The following is a 20592-nucleotide window of genomic DNA, read 5'->3' on the forward strand; positions in this document are numbered from 1 at the left end:
TAATAGAACAGTTGTATTAGTTAGGTCTGTAGGTTCTTTTTTTCAGACAGTTGTGACATGGAGTTACAATGACAGGAGCAGATGCTGCAGAAAATTGTCAGAAATCTGTATGTGAATTTGTAGAAGAATATGTCTCACTTTGTACTCAGTTTCAAATATCTTTATTTCAATTTTGGTCTGCACTCACAGTTCTTTGGTATGCACTTCCCTTGAAAAGATTGGTTGCAGGTAAATAAAAGAGTACAGTTAAGCAAATGCACCTAAATATGATATGGTATTCAGGAGAACAAAATTTCAAGTTATGATAGTAAGAATTCATTTTATTTACACATATTTTTAAATGCTTGTCATTGATTAGAACACTTTTCAGTTTTTTTCTGCTTGCTTTGTGTTACTTGTGAACTAATTAGACTCAAAGACTGTTTTGTCCAGCTAATTAAGTTGGAATAGCTGGAACATCTGAGAACCATGGGAACTATTATGAGCAATATGTGAACAGAAGAAAAATAAAATTGGTGTCAAATGCTGAAGTTATTGCCTAGTTTTAGTTGTATTTATCACAATTCAAAACATGCAGAGAAAGCCCTGTGTTCTGTATTAGGCATTCAGTGTATTGCTGTGTCTTTGTTCTTTTCTTTTCAGATGGGGAAAACCCTCCAAGAAACCATATGAATGAAGGGGGATATAACAAACCAGTTCATCACACTGTGATTAAAACTGAAAGTTCAGTAATAAAAACAGGAGTGAGACCAGAAACAAGTGCCAATGAGGACTACGTGTCACCCCCCAAATACAAAAGCAGCTTATTGAATCGTTACCTAAATGACTCATTGAGACATGTCATGGCTACTAATGCAGCTATGATGGAAAAAACAAGGCAAAGGAATCACTCCGGTTCATTTAGTTCCAATGAATTTGAGGAAGAACTGGTGTCTCCATCATCATCTGAGACAGAAGGCAATTTTGTCTATCGGACAGGTAAGGGATTTTTTTCTGCATCAATTCTAATACAGCCAGCTTTAGTAGACAGTGTCACCTGGAATGCTAATCACATGATTGTGCCTTTTATGAAGCTTCTGTCCATCTTCTCTTGTGGCAGTGGGTAATTTCTGTCTGTCCTCTTGCAATGAGAGTAGGTCACTCCTGTCTGTCCTCTGGTATCAGGATGGATAAATCCTGTCCACCCTTTCTTTCTCTGGAGAATTTCTGCTTGCAATCTTACAATTAAGTGCTGTTATTGACCCCTGGTGAAACTGGTTTGCTTTATGAATGGAATAATGGGGATGATTTTTGAAATGACACAGAAATGTTTTTGTCAGCACTGAGACAAGCCTAAAGAAGGAGAAAACTCTTAAGCGTTCTGTTACAGTAAGAGAGGACTAGAGAGGGACTGAAGTACTCCATGGCCTCAGCTGGGAGGGAGAAGGCTTTGAAATTTCAAGGTGGCTGTTTGTGACATTTCCCCGAGTCATGTGCGCCTCAGTGGAGTGCATGTGAACACCTTCCCGTTGTACAGCACCTTTTCTGTCCTCAGAGTGCTTTTCCAGTATGTGGTCTTTTGCTGCTCATGCATCTCTTAGGAATACATGGATTAGTTTAGACTAATTTCTGCATTACTCACCTGACACAGTGCACTAAGCTAAGGAGCAACAGACCTGGCCATTGAATACCTTCTCTTGATGTTTTTCTGAAGGGTCACACATAGTTTATTACTTTAATCTTCTCAATAAAAACTTGAAAGCATGATTTAATATCATCCACTGTTACCAGTCAGAGGAAGGCACATGGGATGCCTCGTTTATGCCAGTAAACTGCTGTCAATTAGGGCAAGATCAGGACTTGCCCAGGTCCCTGTGGGACAGGGAGTGCTGGAAAGCTCCTCTTGTGAAGCTCTTATGTGTTTCTTTGGGACATAAGGCAAAAAAAAAATTCATTTTGAAAAAAATTAAGTTTTGCATCCCAGTCTCTGAAGGTCTCCATGAGCAACTCAGGGTTTCCATTCATTGCAGCAGTCCTACACGTTGTCCCAGTGCCTTTCTTGGCAGGTTATTCTGCCAGGGACCACCTCGTGGGCAGCATCGCTTTTGGGATGGATAGTGATGAAAAGTACCAGAGGAGTTTGCACTAAATTTAATACATATTTAGATTTTGCACTTGGTTTACTGTGGCTTCCCTGGCAGTCAGGTTCGGGTGCCTTTGCAACCTCTCAAGTTTGCGGCCTTTGCTCTCTCTTTTCTGGCACATTTCGTGTGATTTTTTTTTTTGTCCGTGCGGAGGGGCCACAAGGATTTTTAGGACGCTGCGTTCCATGGTGGAGGTCGGAGGACGTTTGTGCGTGCAGGTTGTCAGGGATGACCGAGGAGTGAGTGGGGGCCCCGTAGACAAATGGGATCTTGTGGGCAGCAAGAATAGTGCATGCATGATTAGTAAGTTTCAAAATTAACTCTCTTTGTTCATTTAACTTTTTTTTCCTCAACATACCAAATACATTTGGTCCACATTACAGGCATATAGCCTGCCAAGTTTTATTTTTAAGTGAAAAGTTACTAAAGAACAGATGCAGCAGCTCAGATATGTAAACTTATGTTTTTCTGTTCTTTATACTGTAACCTAAAAATGGACACAATGGACACAACAGCTTTTTTAAATTTGTAATAAATTTGCTACTAGATTAAGCTCTTCTTGTCAAGTTTCAGACTACACTGAAAAATATCGTCATTGATATGAATGCTGAAACAGGCACACTGTAGCTGTCTAAGTTCACAAGCTGTGCTGAAATTACTAAAAACTATTGTATTTGTCCTTAAAGTTCATAAGTGACATTCCTGGAACTCCTCTTGAGATTGTATTTAAGTCAGTTCCTAAATAGCTTCCTTAACATTTTGAAGTGCTACAGCCTTTGATGAAAACACAACAGCAACTCTCAGGATATAGTTTTATTGTGTTTGCGCTTTGAAAACAGACAAATAATAACCTACTTTTAGAAAGAAAAAGATCATGTGTATATACAATATTGTTTGCTATATCCTTCCTATGCATGTATGTACATTTAGGAAATAATAGGTACACATGAGCATTTTTCAGCTACAAAATTACAGTCCCATTAATGATTATCTGATGATATTGTAACATGCAGGAATTAAGCCCTTCATGAACAAAGCAGATGTTTTCCAGTTATCATCCATTTATGAAACCTATTTTCAAATAGATGAAATTATCTACGTGATTGTTAGGTAAGGAGAGATAAATAAGGATGATTTTATTTTTTTACCTTTTTTTTTCTGTGTAATTTGAATGGAATGGGAGTTCTCAGTGCAGTTGTGTAGCAGGAAGCAGTTAAATGCCACCCTGATGCCCGATCCCATCAGATCTCGGAAGCTCAGCAGGGTCAGCCCTGGTTAGTACTTGGATGGGAGACCTCCTGGGAATACCAGGAGCTGCAGGTTCTAGTCCCGAGGACTTCACTGTCACTGTCCACGCTCTCTCGGCCGTGGCAGATGAACCTGAGGAGTTCAAGGATGGGGCCAGTTCTGCGCATGCTGTGCCTCACCTAAAAAATCCACTGCGCAGGCTGGAAGGGAACACCCACATGGGGAGAGCCCTTCCCAAATCTTCCTTTGTGAATCCGAGTCATCATGTGTAGCAGGCCTGTGTCTGTGTTCTCAAAAATAGCAAAATAATAGGATATGTCTGACTGTACCACTCTTACCTTCCTGAAAGTGGCAAGTGTATTTTCAGAGATATTAGCAATTACAAGGAGTTCACCATGGATATTGAGCGAAACAGCTATTTTTTAACACAAAGGAGCTGATGCAGGCTTGTAAAATCCCAACTAGGTGTTTTAGTTTATGAACACATTTTAAGCAGTATTTCAAAAAGCATAGAGTGAAAACTGATTGACGTTTTATTTTTGAGAAATATTTGGCAAGGTTGTTGTGCTCTTAATGACAGGCAGTCATCCTTTGTTGTGCTTCCCTGGAAAAGTAAAGTTTTACAGCAGATCATAAGCACAGAGCTGTATCTGGTTCTGATTACTGATTTCAGGTACATCAGCGTGTCTGGAGCTACTTCGCTTTCCCAGCGCCCGCGGTCAGCGTGGCCACGTGTGTCTCAACAGCCTGTGCCAAATTAACAGGGTACGAGCGCAGTGTCCAATAACAAAAACATGAAATTGCAGTTTAAAGTTTATAAGGAAAATGGGTTGTAGAGTTTCCCATTTCAGTCATTAACATGCTTATAAACACAGGACCATATACTATTCCAGCTTCATGCAACTGGGAAATCCCACATAGAGATCAAGGACGGGCTTTATAACTGTCAGCAGAGCAGCCTCATTTTATACCTCTGCACAGTTGTCATGAGATCATGGGAAGCAGCTTCAGTGCTGGGGCAGGAGCAGCACACCCCAAGTTAGAGCCCTTGCAGGTGCAGTGCACACACTGCCGTCTCCCCCAGCCTCTGGCCTGGGGAGCCAGGGAGCTGCTGTGGGAAGGGGCACGGGCGGACAGTGCAGGGCGAACAGAGCAGCCGGGGAAGAGCGCAGCTGTACTCATGTATGAGTACATGTGAATGTTCTGTTGTAAGCTGATACGCTTCTGTATATAATATGACATACACCAATGTGTTCGATTAAGGCAGAAAATTTCAGTTCAGATTAATCCTACTGCAGGTATAATATATAAATATATATAATTGGTCAAATATGTGCCTTAAACTGACCACTGAAAGGCTTGGTTCAGTGTTTTTGTTTAGTTAAAAATCCGTGTTGTAGAACTAGTTTTCATTAACTCCTTGGCATGCTGTCACTCACAGCAGGCTCTCTGTGTGACAGGAATAACTGAAACCAGACTTGCCTATCTGTAATTGTTGTACAAATGCACACAGAAACAACAGTCTGACAGCAACAAGCACTCCAGAAATGTACCAGGAAAAGATCTAATAATGTTTGTAGTGAAGCTGAACATAAATCTAAAGCAGCAATGTCAGTCTTTGGTTTACGGATCACTAAAATGCTGACTTTTCTGTAATCACGCTGCAGTGCTCCCTGAGTACCCCATCATCAGTCATCTGCAGGAACAAAATGTTCTGTGTCATTATAGCACAAGGAAATGAAAAATGCCCAACTTTCAGGGATATTGTTGTCTAGTGAAGAAAGCAAAAATTAAACCAAGAAAAAGCGACGAAATGGCAGGACAGGGAGTCCTTTTTCTGTAGGCAGATTTTTTGTTGATTTCACTTTATACATTACTTAGCACAGTAGAAAAGCCAGAACAAATAAAAATGGTCAGAAAAGTAAAGACTTGCAGGCCCGGAAAGGAGGATGGCTTTTAAACAAACTCTTGAATGACTGGCTGATTTTTGAAGATGTTTGATCTCTGGTTTTGGATGTTTATTCTCAGGAGTACACTCTGTTTCTGATTTTTCAATACTACTGCCTTTTTCTTTCCTCTCGCCTTCCTTTCTTTCTTTCATTTGGATCCTGCAGAGCTGGTGATTTATAAAGCATGATTCTGGGTCGTTTATTGCAGCACACTAAGCAACTCTGATGAGACCCTCGGCACACTGTAGGATCAGGCCCACATTCCTACAGAGCACTCAGATGTAAGTGTGTAGCCATGCACATAAGTACTATACAGAGACACACAAGTTGCAGAACAGTGCTATGATTTTGTGTGGTCCTTGCCAACTTTTCCTTGCAATTTGACATTTTTAGAAATTAACATGTAATTTAAAAATGAGCTATAAAATTTGAAAGCGTAATATGAACACAGTGGAACCTGTTTTCAGAAACAACTCAAGGGACCCGCAAAAACTGCTCATACCAGTGACTTTTGCAAGTTTGATCTAAACGGGGCTGGAGTCCTTGGGGATACTTTGAAATAAATGGTAACCTGGGAGAGCTGAAGGGGGTCCTTGTTGCAGATCCTAATGTCATCCAGAAGTGAAATGGAAAAGGTGAATGTCAAGTACAGTACTAAATGCACACAGCAGCGTAACTGCAATTTGAAGGTTACACAGTTAAGATCATATTTCTGCAGGAATTTTATTATTACTTGACCTGATTCGTCAACACTAAAATAGCACGGAACTGAGAATTGAGAAGATTGTGTTTAATTTACTGTTCTGTTGTTTTTTTCTAAAGAAAGATTAAAAGTAAATGGCTTTACTACACGGAAAGTGTCAGGTTTAATATACCAGATGTGATAACCCAAACTTAGGAATTTTAAGGATCCTACCCTCTCCCCACTAGTTAAGTTTCGTTCACATTCTGCATTTCCTTCAGTTTGGGCAGCAAAAATCAAATAGGCTGTTTTTTAGTTCCCTTTAATTTCTCAGTTTCTCGGTATTTGAGTGGCAAGGGGAATGGGTCAGGATTATTTCTATGTGACCCTGAAAACAGTGCTTCATCAGAACTGAATTTTTTTAATGGGAAGGTAGCAGTTCCAACCTCTCTCATGTAAGGGAACAAAGGAAGAGAGAACTGGGTAGGCTGGGAACAGAGCACCCTTCCTAAGGCCTGAGCACCGAGGGACTGCCAGTGGTCAAGGAATAGTTTTGCCTGGAGTCAGCCATGCTGGGAGGGGAAGCGGTGCTGCCGGCAGTGTCAGCTTTTCTCTGCCATTTCTCTCCACACTCTACTTTTAGTGGTTCATTTTGTGGGAAAAGAGAGTATTTGTTTTCTCACAGGTGCTGGGTGCAAAATCTGTGCATCCTTGTTTTGTCTGTTTGTTTTCAGATGCAAAAGTCTATGAATGTTGGAGATTTTTTTTTCTTTAAACCCAAAATATTACAGATTCCAGAGACTGGGCTCTGCGCAGGCCAGATGTGCTTTAAGTAGCACCATTTTTGTGGCTATTCTAGAATTCAGGTATAATTGCTGTGGAGACCCCACAGAGCAGAGCGGGGGCTCTGGGCACCTTTTATGGTTTACTTCTGTTGATGTCATGGCAAATTTTCTGCATACTTCCGTAGAAACTGTCTTGAGCCAGTTGTTTGGCTGCAGAGGATTTTCTTCGAATCAGCCTGCTTCAGAGCAGCACGTCTCAGGACTCTTGACAGCTTTATCATCGCAGAGAATAAGATGTTTGTGCATGAATTATTTGAAATGGAAAAGATTACAGCATCTGACTGAAAAATCAGAAACACCAGAAAATCCAGGGCATCAGCCATGTTTCCATGGCCACATGTTGTCGCTGTCTGTGCTGGTGTAGCAAGCGTGCCTTTGTTTCTCAAAGACCATTAAAATTTTCCCAATGCAAATATTCACAGCAGCGGCCAAAAAAACTGCAGATCCCTGTGCTTGCCCAAGACCTCTCAGACACAGCAGGAAAAACATGTGGTGCTGTCACCTATTGCTAACAACTATATAGTTTTATCCTCCTCTTCAGAGTTAGTCAATGTTCCAGGCCTCAGCAAGGGCTGTTCCCTGGCAAGCCTCAGGCCTCATTCATTTAGTGAAGGTGTTTTCAAAGAGAAAAAAAATTTATCCCCATTTTCCTATTGTTCTAAATGTCTTCAGAATTATGCTTGATCTTAAAACCTGGGACCAGCCCAAATGTGAATGTTTCAGGAAATTATGTGCATGGAAAAGCATATGATCATAAATCAGACTGTTTCCCAGTTTCAGCTGTAGACTGCATGGTTAGTGATGAATATAATACGGAAATTAGTTAGAAAATTAGCAGTTAATTTAAGGAGTATTTAAAGACTGTGTGAAACTACAGCTTGAGAAAACTCATTTAGTGCAATGGATGTTGCCTGAGCAGGATTTTCCCCGGTACCCAAATTTGTGTGTTGATCAGTAACAGCAGAATTGCTGGGCTCCCATGCTACCTTTTGTGGTTCTGCAGTGATTCAGGGGTTCCCCAGCCTTGCAAATGCTGGCCAGCTGGGACCACTGCTGCTGCAAGTGGTGCATGTCTTGCAAAAGAAAACACTGCTCAAATGAGCAGGGCAAAGGAGGGATTGGGGGAGATAAGGGGATGAGGTAACCAAGCAATGGCCCAGCTTGAACAGAGCAGCGGAATGCTGTGGCGTGCTGGATGCTGCAGCCCTGGTGTAACAGTCCAGGATGGAGCAGAGCAGCACCAGGCAGGAGCAATGGTTTGCATCCCGTGGGTTGTCCCTGTAGCCTGTTTTGCCTCATGCTGCCTTCATGTGCATGCAGAGGGGTCCTGCCAGTGCAGCTGACCCCTAGTATGCTTCTGAGGGCACCAAGGAGGGTGTACTTGCTCTGTCCCCTACCCAGGAAACTCAGCAGCAAAATATGAGTATCAGCTGTTTGTGCCAAAGAGCGGGTGTAGGTCAATAAATGTGCAAAAATACAGCACGATATTATACCTGGAAGAGTGAAAAAGGAGAACAAAACACATGATTTCCCAAGACAGGAACACAGAGGTGGGTTCTGTCACCCCACCAGAAGTGGCTTTGAAATCACACATTTAACTTCATGTATCACTGATGGGGAAGTTGTGTTTGAGCACACAAAGCCATGGTTGGAGGCAGATCAGTGGGTTGCAAGGAAGGCTCCAATACTGAAATGTCCCTGTTCTGCTTCTTGGGGCTCACATGCGACTTCAGCTGTCTCTGCTCCTGCACTGAGACATCTGCCCATGGCACCTGCATGAAAAAGAAAAAATTACAGGGAGAATCCTTCTCCTTTTGCCCAGTGAATTACTTTTACATATGAAATGTATTATCTTCATTACTAGTAATCGCTGTCTTCAGTGGTTCTTACTAATACACTAGTCTATGTGCAGTGCAAGAAATGTGACCAGGAGGGGATGGGGTGCAGGCACAGATAGGATGGGCTATAGTAGCAGGAGGGAAACAAGGGATGGAGTTCTTGTATTCTGGGGCAGTAAACTTAAAGGAATGGCAGGCCCATAAAAGTTTCATTTCCTTATGGAAAAATATCTGAATTGAAACTTCATACCTGGCATGGGGTTCCTGCATGTCTCAGCCTCCTGCTGCTGGAGAGAAATAATGCCATTTTGGGTAACTCCTGGTAGATGCTGCTTGTCACACAGACTGTCCCCCGTGCAGTGTTACATTGCTGCTGTTCATGCTGCTGTAGTTAAGGCTGTACCTGTGTTTCCATTAGAACCCTTTTAATCTGCAAATTTATGACCCAGCTGTAAAAATTCAATCCAGACTGAAACTTGGCATGAACAGTGTTCATTCTCCCATCTGTGGAAAGGATTTAAACAGGTACATCCCAGTAACAACCATCTGAGTTAGGCTTGTAAATTTGGAGCATGAGGACTGGTGAGTAAAACTGTAAGCTTTTCAGTAGTCATGGAGTTTGAAATATTTTATGCCTGTAGTGAGATTACTGAAAAGCAACTTGTTTGTATGCAGTCATCTAGCTGTAAAAAAAAGAAAACATTTTGGGTCTTTCATGCAAAAGCACATGCATTTTCCTTACCACAGGAATATTTTGATATGTGTGTCAAATACTTGAAACTCTTCAGAGTCTTGCCCCAAAACAGTGTTTGTTGACTTTCAAGTAAGCTAAGAAACTGTATTTATGCTGGTGCAAATGGTAGAATTTATCTATTGATAGTAGTAGAAAAAATTAGGGAAGTAAGAAGGCTAGATTATTTTCTTCAGAGTGAGATTTTTTATTGGATTGTTCTTAAAATACTGTCAAAACTGATACAGTATTGAACGGCAAAATTAGTTTTATTCACTATTGCTTCCCACCATTTTAATTTTATTTTCTAGAAAGCTACACACTGAATGTACCTGACCAGATAGACTAGTAAACTTATCTGATCCAGCAAATCCTATTTCCCTTTGCAAGGTTTTGGTTTTTGAAAGTAATTATGTAATTTAAAAAAGCTCCTTTATGTGTTTAACGGATATTTTTTTGGTCATTTGTCCATGATGTGAATGGCAGAAACATAACAATGAAAGCAGTTTGGTGAGACCAGATTTCTGGTCATCCATGTTTATTCACAGAGGAGCTTTTGGGAGGGTTTTGACAAAATTTGAGAAGTGGACTGAAGGGATCTCTACATAGACTAGTGTTGGGTTATGGATGAGTTTAGATGCGCTGTTTGAAAAATGTCAGGAACCTGCAGGTATTGTTTGTGAATAAGATTTTGTCATCTTGATGGAAGAAGGGAAGTGCTTGTAAAAACAGCTGTTCTAGAAAACCTTCCCTCATGTTCATCTGTAAAGCTGAATTTTTAATTATCCAGAAAAGCAGGTTTGTATTTAGTTTTACTTAATCCACTTCACTGCAAAGTTAAAAATACCAGATGTGGAAATTACCAGTGATTACTAAAGACCTGTTTAGGTCTTTTATGCTTTATGGCATTAAATTGGCATCAGATCACTTTAGATCTGTTAAAGGAGAAATCTGTCCTACCAGTCAAAGCAAAAGGCTTGTATAAGTGAGTTTTATGTGAGCTACAAAAAAATAAAAAAAAAGAGGCAGCAGGAGTTTAAAGCAGGAAAGTAAGTTGGAGTGGTAAACTGCATTGTATAAAACCTGGGAAAAGTAAAAACAATTCAGAGATCAGATAAACAGCTGAAGCTGGAACATCAGAAAAGAAACACACAAAAATAGGTAAAGAAAAATTCCAGTGAGCCATGAAATCTGTTTTCCTTAATTTTTCACAGTGGCCTTGAATCCTGATGTTGGAGACTCTATCTCTGTTCTTTCACTGATGGCCAGAAGTTGAGGTTATGATGACCAGATTGTTTGGTATGGCACTGACATTTCAAGTTCAAAGCGATTGCCAAGACTCTCAATTATGACACTAAAATATACTGCTATTTCTAGGGCCAGTTTTCAGTCCCTCCCTCATGCCTCCACATTGATTTAGGCAACAGATGCATGAAAAGCAAAGCAACATTCAAAATAATCCCTTTACTGAAGCTGGGGAAAGGCTGGCTAGTGGGCTGTAGCCAAAATTCCTTAAATGTTACAATGTTTTACATTTCTAAATGTAAAAACTTTCTTTCCAGTGTGAGGTACCAGCCAAATGTCTTCGTTATGGTATCTCAGAGTGAAAACTGGCATGTGGCCTTGTGGTCATTTGTGGGTATTGACAGATTTACACCCTCGAAGATCAAGTTAAACGTTGTCGGTTTCTCCATCTCCCCTTACTTTTTCAGGGCTTTTTTTCTCTCTCATTTACTATTTGTCAACTTAAATCCAGTTTGCTGGAAAAATGAAGCCTCTTCACGACCTGGCTCTTCAGGAGCAAATTGCCTCAAATTCTTTCTGCTAGCCAAGGTATTTTGTAATGTATTGCAAAACAGCATCAGGATTGCTCTCCTTGCACTGGATGTACTCTGTGGGCTAGACACTGTGGGCAGTTTTAATGAGATCTTGGTGTGCTGGAGAATTTGTCTCACCCGTTGACTTAAGGGAGGCATTCATACCAGGTCTCTGATTGTCTAATTGCTGTTCCTACCCCAAGGAGGAGGGTCTAGCTTTGCCCCATTGTGGGCTACACCATGGGGAGTCTGTACTGTCAGCTGCTCAGGGACTGGGTTTTGGAGCTGGTGTGCAAATTCTATTGTCTGCTTCTGGCTGTTACGGCACCTTTGCATAGGAGGGGTGGTGGATTGTCCATTACATGGACACACTAAAATCCATTGTCCTACTTTTGTCCCTCTCATGCTGTTTAGCTGGTGTAGCTGTGGGTTACTGCATCACTAATCCATTTCCCCAGGATCACCTTCAAATAAAAGCTTCCTCCAGAAGACAACAGCCTTTGTTCCTGTATCAGGGAAAGCCCTGGGTCTCTGCAGCATTGTTTGTGCTGGCAGTGTCACTGAGAGCTCAGTGTAGCCTGGGAGACTTATGTCAGCTGGGGGAGCAGGGGTGCTGTGTGAATGAAGCCTGGAGCCCTTCTCTGTCTGCAGGATCATAACTGCAGTAGTTCTGGGCTTTCTAATTATTGAACCTCTGTAGTACTGGACATTTAGAGACACTTTTTGAAGTGAGGAGAACAAAAATAAGCTGTCCTGTTCTGGTCAGCATCTGAGACTGTAGTGTAGTTTGTAAGACATACAGTCTTTAATATATATATACATGCACACACATGTACAGTCGCAGTACTTTATTATGATGATGATGATGATGATGATGATGATATCTGTGGAATTCAAGCCTGCTGTTTTGCTGTACTTACTTCTTCGGCTCAGAGCTGTTTGATGGTTCACCATGGCAGTGAACTTTGCAAAGGCAGAGGAAAAGAGGCTTCCAACTGTATTGCCCACAAAGAGATACCTTGCTTTCAAATCTCATGTCTCACTGAGGTGAGACTTCAGATTGCCTAGCAAAGCTGAAAATCCTTTTCACAGAGATCAGCAGAGAAGACAAGGCTGACCTACAGGTATTGATCCCAGTGATCTTTCAATTTATGCAAAAGCTTATTTTCACTGGGCAAACTGAGGTAAAGAATTGCTTATTAAACACTGTAAATCTATAAAAATGACAGATGTCTTTATAAGCCTGTTTTCCTTTTAGTATTGTGTCACAAGCTTTTCTGATGCTATTTGTACTCTTCATCTAATCAGACTGTGAGCAATAATAGTTTCATCTGGCTACAAGTGCACATAAGCATTAATTTGGATTTATTACATTGCTGTGGATCTATATAGGGAAAAGGTCATTAGTATTTCTCATTCCTCTATACCTCATTCAACTCACATATTTACATCTCTGATTCTCTGCACTCTTATTTGAGAAGAGGAAAATAATTACATCTGATATCCAATTCAAAGTCCCTTTACCTTGATGGACAGGTACTCAAATATTTTTTAAAACGAAGCCTTTGGAAGTGTTTTATGTTGGACAAAGCAAAAATCCAATTTTCCAGGATCTGGTCTGTATTTTGAGTGTTTTGGCCCCAAAGCATGCTGCATGGTTTGACATGCAATGTTCATGTGTTTGCAGAGCTTTCCAAACTTCATTTGGTGAACTCCAGCTGCTTTCTGTGTGATCTTTGATCACAGATCAAAGACTGTGACCCTCAGAGAATGTAAGTGTTCATATTTGGGTACTGCTCATCCTTCATTCCTTGCACAAAATAGGAAGAATAAAGGCTATATTCAGTGCCACAGTACTGCTGCATTTGCTGAGGTTTGAGGAGATCTGTCATCTCTCTGTGAGCTTCATGGCTGCTCAGAAACACCTTGTCCCTGTCCAGAGCAGTGGCAGTACCCAGCCTGATGTGAGCCCACCAAAACCCTCTCCTGCCTCATGGTTATATCCTCTTTTCATCCCCTCTGGACAGCCTGCAGGCAGCAGTTCCACACTCCCCACAGGACCAAAAATCCTTTTACAGGAGGTGTAGGACATGGCTTTGCTGAGGTTAAACTCCCCATGAGCCGCTGGGTCCTGCCCACCCTCATACATGGGGAGCCTGTGTCCCACCACAGAACACTTCCTGCATGTGAAAAACCAGCCTGTGGCCCCAGCTGGGAACAGGAGGTCTGGGCAAAACGCCAGATCTGGGTGAGCCAGGAAAAGGGCAGGAGAGGAGTGCTGGAGCAAGGTGTCTGGAGGTGGTAGAGGGGAGAGGTGGATTTGTGCTGCCCCTCACGGTGCGAGGGACACCTGCTCTGGGTTATCTGGAGGCCTCACCTCCAACCTTGGCAAGCTCTGCTTCATCCAAGGATTTTGCTCCCTTAGCTCCTGCGTATCTTTACAGCTGGATTATGGGCTTAGGTAAATCAGATGCCCTGAGATCACAAATACAGGGTAGCTGTAGAGGAGAGGAGGGAGAAAATCAACAAACACCTTTGGTATATTGTATGTCATCTGTACGTGAGACTCCAAGACCTTCAAATACTTAAACTAAAAACCTAAATACAATTTAGTTAGTAAAAATATACCTTAGTTATAATAAAATGATAATAGTGGAACTTGGCAACAGAGCAGCTAATAAATACTACACTTCTGAAATGTGCCTGGGATCCAAGTACATACTCTTTTACTGTGTAGTTAAAGCATGTGGCAGGACATGCTAGACCAAGGTTTTCTTTTTGTCTTTCCAGTGGAAAACTAAAGTTCTTTGTTTAAGTGAAGCCCATTGGGAATTTCCTTAAGTAAAACAAGAAGCTAAAGAATTCCATTCCCTTTTGCCAACTTTTTTCCTCATTCAAACCAAATTATTGATTAACGGGGCATTAAATAGCTAATACTGCCTAGTTAGAATCATGCCCTTTTTTATTCTCCTTCAATACTTTATTTTTTGAAAAACTTTGGTGTTTCAAACACAGATGAATTAAAAGATGCTGTATTTTATTGGGAAAATACTACCCTTTGTAAACCTTTTTTGCCTTGTAAAAGTAAAGGTCACTAATCTGAGAGTCATTACATTTGCATACTTACCCCTATTTCTTTTTTTTTTTTTTAATTCTCCTTTAAGATCTTCTTCTTCCTGAGCTTCATTCTTTGCCTTCCTCATTAGCTGTCTCCATTTCGGTACCCTATCGTTTTGCCAGCAGTGCAGCCAAGTGAACGCTTGACCATATTTTTGTCTGGCTCTAGTGAAACCATGATCTGACAATAGAATACTTTTCTCTGGGTTTTCCTTCTTCCCCTAGGGAACCATACTTCAAGGGCAACCTGCTTGTCCAGCATATGAACATGTGGAAAATCCACTGCTATGCACTAATGATTTTCAGATGGGCAATTGTTGCTGAAAATCATCCCAAGAACAGCAGCTTCTCCATTGTAGCACCTAACCACTTTGGGATCGCATTGCTTCTAGCTGCTCTGGAATAAACCCTTTGCACTCATGTATAGGGTGGTGACAGTTGCTGCATCATACATATGTAGTAAGAAAATTTAAGGGAAAAGAAGGTAAAAATTATGGTTGTGGTTATTTTTTGGCCGTTGCAACATGCATCAAAATCTGACACTTATTTTAGCTTGAAAGTATAAATGTAGGAAAAAGTTGAGCTATGCCAAAGATCCACAATAGCAAGGCAGAAGCACCCTAAATATTGTCCACAATTTAATGGCTTTCAAACTTGTGTTTAAATATTTACAAGGAGATATGTCACATGCTTGGAGAGAGAGGAATAAGTTTTAAATTTTAAATAATTTCTATTACTGTTCTTCTCAGAATATGCATTCTTTTTAAACAACTTTCACTTTTAATTTGTAATTAAAGCCAAAGTTTTCTTTTAATTTTAAGAGCTTGTCCTTGGACTAAAATAACATGGAACATTTTTAAGCATTGATCCAAGCTGCTGTAGATACATTTTATTTAAACCACAGAGCCTCCAGTTGGATTCCTCACTTTGCCAGATCGGCTACAAACTGTAAGTGTGGCAGTAATGACTGTGGAGTCCTGGATGCTTCACTACAAGTGAAGAGGTTTGTTTTTCTGGAGTTGTTCCTCCCTTTGGGCCCTATTCATGAATGACTTAATCTCTGTCTATGATCAAATGTCATGCAAGTTACTGTGCACAGAAAAATGAAAGAATGCTTTTCTTCCCTACATTCCTTACATGGAATTGCTGTGCCTGCCCAGCAAGCAATTGGAGAGTGGTAAGGGTGGGAAGCAAGCAGCAACAAAAACCCCCATGAAAAACCACCAGAAGCAATATAAAAAGAGTGAGACAAAAAAAACATAGAAAATTTTAAAAGATCAGGTATGCAGGTTGGATTGGGTTGTGCACAGACAGCTTGCCCAGGCAGCACCAGCTGAAGGGGAAATGGGACTTTCAACTGGGGAGTGTTACCAGGAACAATACATTCACCATGGAAAACAAAAGTGTTGCTCAGTATTTTCTCTGCATTTTTGGCCTTCAAGATGATTTCCAGTGCATGTTTCTATTAGCTTGTTTTGTCTTGGAAAGCAAACATTTACTATTTTGATGAGCAGATCTCAAGAAGCTCAGGAAATGAATGCTTCTTAGTCTTTTTATCCTCTTGACCTAACTGCTTGTGTGGTGCAACTCTGTCCTTTCACAGGATGTTACACCACTTCATTTGAAGCCAAGAGAAGGACTTTCATTTCTAGTGATACTGATTACAGGATGCCATGCCATACAAGGAGCTTTTCTTGTGATGTTTCCGTATCTTGGGGATCCTGTAGAACACAGGGTTGCAGCGGTGTATAACTGACTCCATATTTATAAAGACCTCTTCCTTACTTTGTGCAACAAAGTTTTTGCATATGTTAGTGCTGTTCTCAGTTAAGAGTGAAGAAAGGATTTATATTATCAGAGTTGTTTTTCTCATCACCAACACCCTGTGGCCACTGCATGCAATTCTGTCTGTCTCTGCATGCCCTGGTGTGAGGACAGATTGGTATAGCAGGACTCCCCTGCCTGTAACTGGTGGCAAATGGGGAATAACTTGATTCAGGTGCAAAACTCCTCCAGCTGTTGATGGGAGTTAGACTTGTTTGTCCAGGACAATGACTGGAATAATCGTTTAGCTCTTTTTGAGACATTTTCCATCCCTTTAGTACTGACAGTGAACTTAAAAGATGTACCTCTTTTTTCAGGTAGGTCATGGCTGGAGTATCATTTTAGCTTTAGAAGGGAAAAGATAGAAGAAAGGATTGGGAATGAGGGGAAAAAGAAAAACTCACAGCTGGGAAATAAATACAGGTGGGAAAATAAACAACAGAAACTTACAGAAGATTGCAAAGAGAAGGTAGTGCTGGGAGAGAACGAGGAAAGGGCAGTGCAGGATTAAGGACAAGAACGAAAAGGAAGAGGAAAGAAAAGAGACCAAAGGGGTGAAGGTCAGAAAATAAAATACTGAGGAAGTGGATGTGGAAATAATGGTGGGAATCTGGAGGGTAACAAGGAAGGGCTCTAGAATAAACTAGAGAAGCATCAGAAATACTACCATTTTTCACAGTCAAAAATTAGAAGCCTGACATTTTCCTTTTCAAAGTATTTGAGAAACAAGGATAGGTAAGCATTAAAGATATTGTCACCCTTCTTGGAAGGCACCTTTGGATCTGATTACTATGTCTTGGCATTTTTTTCCATGTTACACAGGCTAAGAGCAAATACACTTCCAGAAAAAGGTATGACCTTGCTTAGAATACAAAGCAAATTAATCCAAACTGTTGCTCCACAACTTAGAGAAAAAACACACCTTAGTCTGGGACTGGGAAATACTCTAGTTCTGGTGGCAGTGGTAGTAGTGATAGGGAGGTGTGTGTGGTTATTAGTTTCCCAGTTTCTTGATGTGTCCACAATCCCTGACTAAGCTGGACACAAAAGTATAGAATACTTTTCATACCCGACCCAGACTTCGCTGATTTGACCAAGACCTGTTTTGAAAACTCTTAAGTAGTTTTCAGGCTACTGTGAGACAGTTTGGCCAAATGTGGAGGCTTCCCTGACCCTGCATTCCTGGAAGTTTGAACTCCTGTGTCTGCTCCTTTCTGTAAATTTTTCAGACCAGATACTCTGTTTGAAAATTTTTCAAGTCACCATCTGTAAGTTACAGAGGGACAATCTTAACCTACTGCACAGCTGGCTGAAGGCAGTGTCTTTGTGCTCCTCTGAGGCAAGCACCTGTCAGTAGTGTAGAAAGGACATCACCTGGGATGGAACGATAGTGTGATCGTGCATGTCAAAACATGCATTCCTATATAGTTCATGGTATACATGAACCTAACATATGTCACGCCAGATCTGATTATACATATAATTTTCAAGTTCAACAAAAGGTTTTGTTTCTTTTTCCCCCATAATTTTTTAAAGAAACAGAATTTATCTGAATTAAAAACATGATTGGTGATGGCGAGTGGGTGGTTCTGTTTACCCTGCCACATTATATAGTACCACTTTTACTCCTTGTTTGGATAGCAGTCACAAGACCCAGATATCAAGCTGTGAAAGTATTTTTCTTGCAGCAGCCTTTCTTTTTTTGGCAGGCAGTGGCTTTGGAGATGCCTCGCATTTTGTCATGTGATTGGACTGCTGATGAGGTTTCTGTGCTGCCTCATTTTCCTGGATTCCATCTGAATTAACTCTTCTTTGGGTTGCAGTTGTTAGCACACTTCTGAATGAGTAGGGCTTTGCATCATAGTGTAATGAGCTCTAATACTTAATCTCTGTGAGGAAACAGCCCATAAAGAAGGAATTTGCTGCATTTGTTCCATGTAACAGAAATCTGTTTTCTGTACCTCCAGCTGTCCACATTGAAAACACATTCCTTCTTCACAGTAATATTCCTTCCTGAAACAAGGGATAATGAGGGGAAATGACTTGTATATAATCGTTCCATCTAAAAACATTCAGCTTGGTCTTATAAACACATAAACTAGTTCTTTGTAAACAAGTATCTTAATTTTCTTTAAAGTGAGTATTTAGATGTTAAAGAGAAAAGCTGTGTATGTCAAACACATATGGTTCCTATTGCATCAGAGGCTTTCTTAATTTTGGTATTCTAATTGAAGAGACATTTTTGAAAGCGTACTAACTTTACAGAAACTAATCTGTCTGACTCTGTTGGGTCTAGGTTTTATTCTTCCATCTGTTACCACACTCTGAAAACATTTTCCACTTTAAGTGTGCAGCAGTAATGATGTCCCTTGTGGACTTTGAACTGCCCTTGATACTTCCAGTGCATGATGTGGAAGCATGGTCTGGGATAGTTGGTGTTGGGGACCTGAGAGAGGCTTAAAGGGGAGAGAATTAGGAAGAGGCATCAGGGAAGGAATGGGAGTTAGGATTATGATTTATTAATAAATTTTTGCTTTATTCCTGGACACAGAATGCTCAGGGCTTAGTAATACTTTTAACTGGACAAAATTTCTATACACATCAGAGAAATACTGAAGGTCTGCTTTAAAATATAAACTATTCTATAAATGTCATTAAACAACTGCTTCCCTTGGATAAAGCAAACTTTCAGTTTGGCATCAAATATGTATTTTCCCTCCTGCAAATAATAGGCAGAAAACCGTTAAGTTTACACTGAGGTAGGTACATTTGAAATAGAAAACATGTTTGTATGTCAGGCACTGTGTTTTGGTTTCTGCTGGTGTGGGTTTCCACTGCAGGTGTGTGCTTTGCAGGAAGCTGAGCAATGCACCTGTGCTTGCAGGTTGTGATGGGGTGGGATGTCTTGTAGAGCTGAGTTAGAGCTCCTCTCTAGCAGCACCCTGAGCCCTTTTCTGGGCTCTGAGCTGCTGCAGTGAGTGCACCAGGTTTGTCACTGACTTTGGCCTCAATTCTGTATAAATCCATCTTTTCCAAGCATACAGAATATTTAACAATTAATTGTATTTTTTTATTTCATCCAGGAACACGTACAATATAAAATCCACAAAGGTCATAGAGGTAAATTTATTTATTAAATGGAAATACTTGGGTCTAAAAACCATTATGAATCATTTTGGTGTTTTAAGTTCAGGATGCAGAGTAAATTATTCCAAAAATAATTGTAGCCAAATGTCATTCCCTCCAAACATTTGTGTAATATCTATTTATCTGTGGGCAGATGACTGCTATGTATAATCAGAGGCAGACTTTTGTCAAATTGAGACTAAGTAAACACAGCTGAACACAAGCAAGTTGGACTACAATTTTTTGAGTTTTGCCAGTGCTGTTATGACCTTGAAAATGAATGTTTCTTCAGAGCAGTCTGCTTTCAATATGGGAGAATTTTCAGTGTTTCAAATTAACAAGTGTTGATTGAAAATTTGTTCTGTTTAATTTTTTGTCCAAATAAATGGAAAGTGTGTATTTGTCCAAAGGAGGGCATCCTTTCTGCTACTTAGAAAGTAGGGACGTTTCATACAGAAATGTTTCTTGCTTGTATCTGTGAGAACGAGAATAACAGAGATAGGGCTGTAAACTCAGCTGAAACTTCATTATATAATGGGAGAAAACTTTCTATTGTTGTCTTGAAACATAAATGCCTTTTTTTAATGTTCTGTGCAAGTGAATGTGGCATTTAGGCAGTAGATTTTATGCCTCTACATACCTAGATACTGTTTTCGTTATCATAGAAAAAGTAGGACCTCCATTTATAAATTTTGCCCATTTTTGTAAAGCTTAGTCTCCTTCTAAATACAGACTCTCATTTTCTCTGAGACAGAAAAAGAAAAAAAGTCTGATTTTATTGCAAAACAGGAGTACAATTTAAACCTTAGTTTTCATATGTGGATTTTCTGTTTTTACGGTACCAGTCATTTGATCAGAGAACATTTTGCTCCCTTGATTTTAAAGGTCGCAGCATTTGGAGCTTGGAGAGGCTTTGGAGAGAATTCAGATAGGAGTCCTGATCAAAAATTTGTCTTTCAATGATTACAGAAACTGAGTCTCATCCATTGCCAATATCTGTGTTTCAAGGCACTTCTTTCAAAGGGATTATTTTTTTAAATTTTAAGTGCTGCATAGAAACCAGCTTACACACCAAACTCACGGGTAGGACACGTACCCAGAGTTGTGGCCAGGGGGAAATTTCCCAAAGTCCTTGTGCCTCATATTCACAAGCCATACTTCCCAATCTGCTTTTTTGGGAGGCAGCAATTACTGTTTTCCAATTTCTGACCAATTCTTACAGCAGCAACAGTTTAATGTCAGCAGCCAAACATACACAGCACCTTGTATTTGATGGGTTGCTACAGCATGACT

At 40.5% G+C, this 20592-nt stretch overlaps 1 protein-coding gene across 1 annotated transcript in view; it reads left to right on the top strand.

The window, feature by feature from the left end:
* The window catches only part of MKX (mohawk homeobox), a 49115-nt gene that overhangs the window by 11043 nt on the left and 17480 nt on the right, over positions 1–20592 (top strand). The window contains exon 4 of the mRNA XM_071560056.1: positions 643–978. Within this exon, the coding sequence (XP_071416157.1) occupies positions 643–978 (336 nt within the window). The remainder of the gene's footprint in view (positions 1–642; positions 979–20592) is intronic.

Source organism: Pithys albifrons, chromosome 7 (assembly GCF_047495875.1).
Source record: "Pithys albifrons albifrons isolate INPA30051 chromosome 7, PitAlb_v1, whole genome shotgun sequence".
Lineage (NCBI taxonomy): Eukaryota > Metazoa > Chordata > Aves > Passeriformes > Thamnophilidae > Pithys > Pithys albifrons.